The sequence below is a fragment of the Rhyacophila brunnea genome, unplaced genomic scaffold (assembly GCF_057557595.1).
Source record: "Rhyacophila brunnea isolate RB1 unplaced genomic scaffold, BYU_Rbru_1.0 scaffold_12, whole genome shotgun sequence".
Lineage (NCBI taxonomy): Eukaryota > Metazoa > Arthropoda > Insecta > Trichoptera > Rhyacophilidae > Rhyacophila > Rhyacophila brunnea.
Window position 1 is genome coordinate 38,079,086 of NW_028232774.1, and position 8,404 is coordinate 38,087,489.

General features: G+C 34.8%; 1 protein-coding gene across 1 annotated transcript in view; it reads right to left on the reverse strand.

Moving 5' to 3' along the window:
- Positions 1–6,549, reverse strand: part of LOC147078141 (modular serine protease-like) — a 38,400-nt gene extending 31,851 nt beyond the window's left edge. Inside the window, exon 1 of the mRNA XM_085940179.1 lies at positions 6,294–6,549. Within this exon, the coding sequence (XP_085796305.1) occupies positions 6,294–6,549 (256 nt within the window). The remainder of the gene's footprint in view (positions 1–6,293) is intronic.
- Positions 6,550–8,404: the final 1,855 nt, after the last annotated feature.

An 8,404-nucleotide genomic window follows, 5' to 3' on the forward strand; every position in this document is an offset into this window, starting at 1 on the left:
TTTCTAAAATGGTAATTACTTATTTAAATAAAATTCATTCCCTCAGAAATACAATGATGCAGTTAATAAAGTATATAAGTAATTATTTCCCTAGTTTTCATAATTAAGTCAACTACTATTAATAAATTAAAATTGGCTTAGTGATTTACATGGCGATTGACATTCTGTTTTTTCAACAGTTTTAATGAAAATTGTGTTGTAAAGAATAAAAAAACATTTCTTTTAGCTATTTTTTAAATCTAATAGTTACCAATGTTATGTACTAATTTCTTATACAACTTCTTTATTATTCTATTATTAACATTTACCCTGAATGTTTATTGTTTCGTAATGTACATATTCTCATTATTTATAAAAATATCAATAATAATTTACAAAAAAATTAAAAAAATCATACTTAAATACTTTTAAATTATAAAAACTCCGTATAAAAATATATATATGTCAATATATCCTCATACTCTTTGTTAAAACTTTATAGACACGCTGTATTATTTCGAGTTAAACATTGCGCAATGATGGTTCTTCCGTAAAAGAGCATTATAAATATAGGTGTACTAAATAAAATCGTATAGAGAAAGAAAAACGTGACGTAAAACAAGGTTACATCTCAGAGTATGAGTCTGTTACGCGGAGTCTGTAATCTATTTCGTCCGCGCAAAAGCATGTTGAATCAAGTCAAAGTACCAAGCGCGTAATATTATTCCAAATAAAAACGATTTTTTGACATTATCTCAGCTGTTTATTAATTAATCAACATTAAATTTTGATAGGAATATAGACCATAAATTGGTTTATCTGATTTACTTAAATAAGATAAGAAAAAACTATCTCATTTTATATGATGAATTTAATAGCGTAAATATTTTAGTTTTTTCGCTCTCCTGAACATTTGTGATTTTAGACTTACACCGGTTTTTCCTGGGGCCGTCGACATGTATATTATTATGCATACATGCGTATTTTAAGAAAGTATGAAATTACAAACAAAATATTAAGTAAGTTATCTGCTAAGTATAAATGTTTCAGTAGTTTGATTGATAAACAACTTAAGTACTGGGTGCCGGACAAAATCCCGAAGGCCAAAATCCCGAAGACCGAAATCCTGAATGCAGAAATCCCGAATGGCCGAAATCCCAAAAGCCTAAATCCCGAAAGCCGAAATCCCGAATACCGAAATCCCGAACGCTGAAATCCCGAATGGCCGGAATCCCGAAGGCCGAAATCCCGAAAAATAAAAAAAATACAAACATCAATAATTGCGAAATTTTTGCAAGAGACACAAAAAACCCATTTTTTGTGCAAATATAAAAAAAATGTTAAATACAAACATCAATAATTGCGCAATCGTGAATTGCGCAATTTTTGCGAGAGACACAAAATCCATTCGTTCTACAAAATGGTCTCTCCTGAAAAAAAAATTGCGCAATCGGAAAAACCCATTTTCCGCAAAAATGGGATTTGTCTCTCTTACAAAAATTGCGCTCACGATTGCGCAATTGTAGTTCAGTATCAATCAAACTACTGAAACATTTATACTTAGCAGATAACTTACTTAATATTTTGTTTGTAATTTCATACTATCTTAAAATACGCATTTATGCATAATAATATACATGTTTTAGCTTTATTATAATATTAAGTCGATAAAACGCTGAAATATAATGTTATTTTCATTCTAACATCTAACATTATTTTTAATATTTGTTGTAAATATAAATAAGTACCCATGTATAGACTATAAATTAATTGATTATGAACATCTTTAAGTTTAAGCAAGGGAAGAATTATTTTCTTTTAATAAACATCATAAGGCATAATAATTATTCTCAATCTATATTAAAAATGTGTCAAGCGCGAAATGTATAAGGTACAACTACTGAGAAGATAGAAGCATATTAAACTGACTTGCTTATTTACTCCGGAACAAATCGTAACGTACGTCTATTACACTGCGCATTTAATTCAACTGTGCGGCGTCCAATCCTCCCGGAGGCCAATTAGGTCAGCGTCGAATTAGGTCGGCGTCCAATTGGGCCGGCGTCCGATTGTACCGGCGGCCAATTACCGGAGGCCAGTTCGCGGTGTCAAATCGTTCCATTCCCTTTAACAGCCCCTGTGTAACAGCGACTTTTTTTTTTACTATTAGAGTAAATTTGTGATGTGTGTTAATCTCATTTAGCTGGTTGACCCACCACGCCGGGCCCCTAGGCTAGAGCTCTGTCAGCCTCCCCCTTTTGGGGGCCACGTCTAACTCATAGCTATAGGTACGAAATAACACCAAAAAGTTTCCAGGAAAAGACGCATATAACTTTTCCTCATGGACCAAATAATCGGTCCTCTTCGTGCCGTTATTTGTAATCTATTTCGTTATTTTTTTGTGATAAATAAAAAATTTAGTCATATTTTTGAAGTTATACTTCTTTAGGCGCGTTTGGGAAAACAGATCAGAGTGTATTTTTGGCGTGGGACGAAGTTGCGCGCGCAAATGTAACGCATTAATTTGCCGCGGGACGGAAGTTTTTCCCGCCGATGCAACATAATTAATTTATTTAGCGCGGCGACGTTCGGGTATTCTTAGTGCTGGAGGTTTGTAATTTTCAGCTGTGATATTGAGGGCTGTGACTTGGGCCGGTTGGGTAAAGACTGAATGTTGCAACTTTTATTTATGAGTAAAATCATACATCAATAAATAAATAAATTTTGTGAATGTTGAGTTAGTAAATAATTAAAACAATGGTATGTTGTAAATTTACAATATTAAGACACTTCATACACAAAAGTACATATTTTTACAGTTTAGGATAATATTTGTCGTATATACCATGTCAATTTATTTATTAGCGGTTTATAATTGAGGACAATAATAATAATTATGTTTCATCACAAATAATGCCCATATTACGTTTCAGTTAAACCATTAAATAGGGCATAGGTAGGCTATGTTTTACTTTTGATTTGTAATAAATTATTATTGTTAAGACGATACATCAGTGAAACGGCAAATAATTTTCAACTATATGCGCGACGAAATTTTGGACTCGCTGGCATTCGGAGAGCAAACGTCAAGGTGTCAATACGTCAATTTGTTTCGTGATGGCGACGGGGGTATTAATTCTTAAATCGTCTAAAGATGACTAAAAACGTTACCCATTTACTTGAAAAAGAAAACATGTCAATGAACATATTATTATTGTTACTAATAGAACAATAAACAGAACATTAAATGGACGCATGTTGGATTTATATGACAAATTATATTTCGTTCGGCATGCGTCATTTGCACCCGCGACCCGCAATCCTCGCATCGCCTAGCCACGATATTTTTAGACCATGCCTCAAAGGTATAACCTTAACGAAAATAGTTGTACAGTCATCTGTTTTAGCAAATATGGTCGAAATAGCGGTTTGCTAAATTTTTCAACGCATGTTTTGAGATTTTTTTCTTCCAAAGTAGGTACATTCTGCAATAATATTTTGTTTTGATATTTTTTGTTTTGTTACGCCAAAGAAGTATAACTTCTAACACACACCGACTTTTTTTATTGTACGGGCGCGACGGAAGCTAGTAAATTTGTCTCTGTCTGTAATTCAATTTATTTTGTGTTCCACTCAATTGCATACTGTAAAAATTATTTTATAAAATAAATACGATTTTATGGGATCCTCCCGCGTTTGAAAATGAAAAATTGCGTGTTATGTTATGAATTAACACTCATCCTTCGTGAAGAGATTATAACTCTTAGTGGGCTCGCACATCAGAACTCGCCGCATGCGTCTTACGACGAATTCGTCGATGTGACGTCATCGTAAACCAAGAAACAAACGTTATCAAATGGAGCTTCGCAGATTGGCCGGTGCAACTGCGACGCGAGACGATCCGCAGATGCAACATGTCGCATTTCATACAGCCTGCATGTTGTATCTAAAAAAAGTCGACTCCGCGCAAGCGCACAGCTGCACAAACGGCCATTTCTCTCCATACTATCGCCGCGTTTGGAGCAGCCACGATGCGGCGAATGACGATATCGCTAGGCAGATGTGCGAGGTTTTATCAAGGAACACCGCCTGCACGTTCTCGGAAGCTTTGATTTATGGCGGTTAGGCACACGAGGCGAGTTGTGATGTGCGAGCCGGCTTAGTATACCGTCGACTCTCCGTAGGTATCTAGAATGAATATTTAAAACAATAATGTATACGTACGGCTCATTCCGGCAAACATGAAATTTCTCATCTGAACCGTCAAGACAATCGAAGGTACCATCACATAGCTTATCAGCTAAAATGCAGGCTCCATCTTTGCATCGAAATCCACCGGACCTAAAATAAAATGATGAAATAGTAACAGGACATAATATATTATAGAATGTTTAAAAAATAATACTTGGTATAACTCGTATATTTATATTAGGAATGTTCAATTCCTTCAAAAATATTGATTTCGATTCAATCAATAAACATCGAAAGCTAAATATCGATGTTTTACAATTTCTTACAATTTTATTAGAAATTCATTCCATGTAGGTAACTAAAGTGAAAAAATAGTAGGCGTAAACATTTAAGATAAATTTTATCATACTTACACGAAACTTCATATTATATCGAACGTGTTTAGGAAAAAGGGCGTAACCCTCACAAAACAAATTTTACAGGAGAGGCAAAAAACGTTTTTGAGAGATTTTAGTTTAATATTTTTTAAAAAATAGGCACAGACATTAGGTGCATTATGATTGATGATTTGGTGTAATATTTTTGATCTAATAATAATTAAAGAAGTTATTACAAAAAAATCATTAAAATTGAGGATAAATGCTTTTTTCCAAAAATTAAAAATTAATTAATTTCAATTAAAACCTAAATTCAGATAATAATTCGGCATTTGCGGCTTACTTCCTTTTTATAGAACGTGTATTTAGTTGTATACATTGTTAATATCTAATAAAAGTACTTTTCGAAAAATCGAGGGTTACACCCTTTTTCCTAAACACAGTTGATATATTACATAAATTAAAACTTTAAAAATTACTGTATTTATTATGATAAATCATCAGTGCCCACATTTTATTGGTTACATGTAAATTGTACGTAAAACATTTCACCGTGGCATAGTTCACCGTGAGCTTACTTACCGGAATGAGATGACCGTATACTATACGGTCTCCAATTTTATTAGATTCAATGTGAACATTAATTCAATTTTCATAGCTGATTTTGGCAAAATTTATGAATTCAAGAATGAAAACCTAACCTAACAGATAATCCAGTATATTAACGGCCATTTTCAAAATTCGTTTGCAGCTGGCTTCCTGTAAAGTGTAAACCGACAAAAATCGTGTTTTATTGAGACATGAATTTTATGTGAGTACTATACGACCCAAAGAGGTTGGACGGTCTTTAATATACAGCCATATATTTCCGATACAACATTTCACGATGAAGTGTGATACGGCGAATTGCATACGTACAAGTTTCCGGACACGCATTTTTTTGCGATGAGACCCAAAATTTGAAATTTTGCTACTGGTAATATATTATTATAGGTACTTACGGACATTGACTAGAAGCCTGTCGACTTTGTCGTGAGAGTATCCATTTACTTGTATTTTTCAGTGTGCTTTCATTTAAAAAATCCAATGGGCTAAAAATAATATGAATGTTTTTAACAACTTGAGATAGTTAATGAAAGTTTCTTGGTCTTGCTATAAATATATTGGTTCCAAGTTTATTATTCGAACTCTAGTTCTCCTGTTTCTGGATAGGATAAGAATTATTGTAAAATGGCAATATAGGTTATAGTAATATGTATATTCACATTTTTTTTAATGACTTCATTGGCCACAGAAAGGGTGGGATTAAGACTGAGACAAGTACAGTACACCTGTAAAGCGGTATAGTACTAAATAAAAAACGTCCCAGAGCTGTCATTTAGTGGCCATATAGCTATAATTTGTAAAAAGGCGCTACAAATTTTTGGCTTCGTCTTACGGGTTCCATGACAAAACAGAACAGTGACAAACAGAACAACGGTAAATATAAATATGATCTTTCAGGAAAAATATAAATTTAATATGAAATTGTCTTATCTCTATTATGTTGTTGTATGGTCATTTTTAACATAACTAACTTTGATATCGCTGGCAACCCCGATTATTATCGATGGTGAACATGACACACTATTTTTTATGATCGCAACACTACGCAAAAGATCGGCAGGATCACGCCTGCGCACGGGATAGTTTGTACGCAGTTCGTCAAACTATTTCCGGCGCTAAACGAGATAGCTGGCTTTGTACATGAAGGTGAAACAGGAGTCGGGCTCTCAGTTTTTAGCCTTCGAACGAAGCAGACGTCGCAAGTTCCGAGCCAAGGGAACCGGGGCACATGGCCTTGATTTCCTGACGTTTTGGGAGACGTTGATGATGGCTCACTGAAGGACGTCCCCAACAGGCCAGGAGATCGAAGGTACCCCATGGACCCGGCACGTTTGAAGACGCACTCCTCGATTCCGTCCTGGAAGGATTCGAGGACAGCGATGAGGCTGAAGAGCATTTGTGTTTTTGGTATTTATTGTTAATTTCTTTACGTTACGGTCCACCGAACTAGCATTTGATTTTTGTTAAAAATTGTCTAAATATTATATCGCGTTAGGCGCTCGTGATTCATTTGATTAATTATACAACTTTATACACTGTCGCCCGCAAGTAAATTTTATATATATTAATTATACATCTGTTGAAATTTCTTTACACGCTTTTTATTTAATTTACCTTTCATAATATTGTTTCTATTGCATTTCATATAGTGGCGCTCAAACCGAGATTTCATATTAATTCCATTTTTATGCCTTTTATTAACACAGGAACACACACGAATAAGCGAAGTAGCCGGACAGGTAACTGAGGTCTTAGAGGTATTGTCAATCTACTCACGACCCTGCACCTTCCCGCAAGTCTCATGCTATCCCTATCCTATCCCATTCCTATCCCATCTCCGCGCTCCTATTCCTATCCAATCCACTCCTCTTTTCTATACGTCACAATCGGATCAATTGTCACAATTCCCACCTTTTCCTAAAATCTCCATCCTTCCCATACATACCCCCCTGTCAAATCTTTATATATGACAATGGTCACGTTGAAAGTGCGTATGCGATTATACAGATATCGCGATTCGAATTTCCGGAGCAACGTCAGGTCGCGTGGTGTGAGGGAAGCAACATGGCTTTTGGATTTTGTCTGCCGACCAGAACAGTCGTGCTTCGTTTGGATTTACCCAATATTCATGGACGTCACCTAACGGAGCACGATGCAGCCGTCGTGTCAGGAGTCTCTGATCGTTCCAATTTTGGTATTTTATAACTATTATTTGATTCACCATTCTTCCTATGTTTCTTTTCAAACATAGCTGCTTGTATTTAAAGTTAGTATTTCAAATTTCAGTATCGAGCAGCTTAATAACTTTTTAATTTAATTTTAAATTATTGTCTTTGCGATAATATAGTTTCTGTCAAGTATAAATCGCTCTTTTATTTTATTGTTCCCAATTCTTTATTCCACACTGTTAAATATTTATTATCTTTCACGGTCGTAAGATCGTGTGGCCTCCAAAAAAATATTATACATATCCTAAACCCTTGATTACACGAGCATTTAGCCGTGTAATCCCTTTTTTTAATTCAAATTACAGTTGTAAGTTGCGAGATTTCTGAAGGATTGCGGAGTTCGGCTTGAAAAAGATCAGGTAATTCACGGCCCTTGTCTCATGGTCTCATGCTCGTACTATCAACTAACTTTACTTTACTTTATCTTATTTTATTATAGAAATCCTTTTATTATGTAATTGTGACGTCAAAGATCACAATTACAAAATTTTACAACATTTGGTTCCCGTACCGGGAATCGAACCCAAGCCTCCTGGGTGAAAGCCAGGTAGATAGATTTTTAATAGCACAAATTTTCAATACGCCACAATAAATCAAATTATATACCTAATTTTTGCATTCCTAATCGCTAATCCTCAAATAAACGGGACTTTACCGGCAAGCTTAGGATATCTCATCTTAATCAATATAATATGTTTAAAATGATTGGGTGACTAGTAATACCCAAGAAGAAAGGAGATGGACTCCCATGTATGTCGATGGTTGAATTTTCTTCAGTATTATTTTTGATTGGGAGATGCGTGAAATCGCGGGGTTTAATTTATATAAAACACATCTTAATTTTTTTATTTAACAGCCCTGCGCGGGCGAGATTTATTTACACTGAATTATACAGAAATCGACGGATATTACATTATAGGTTACATTGTAGATTACAACAGAGAAGACACGTTATTATTACCGGCCACTGCCGCAACACTTTCAATTTATTCGAAGCAAACACTGAGGCGGGTCAGTATATTT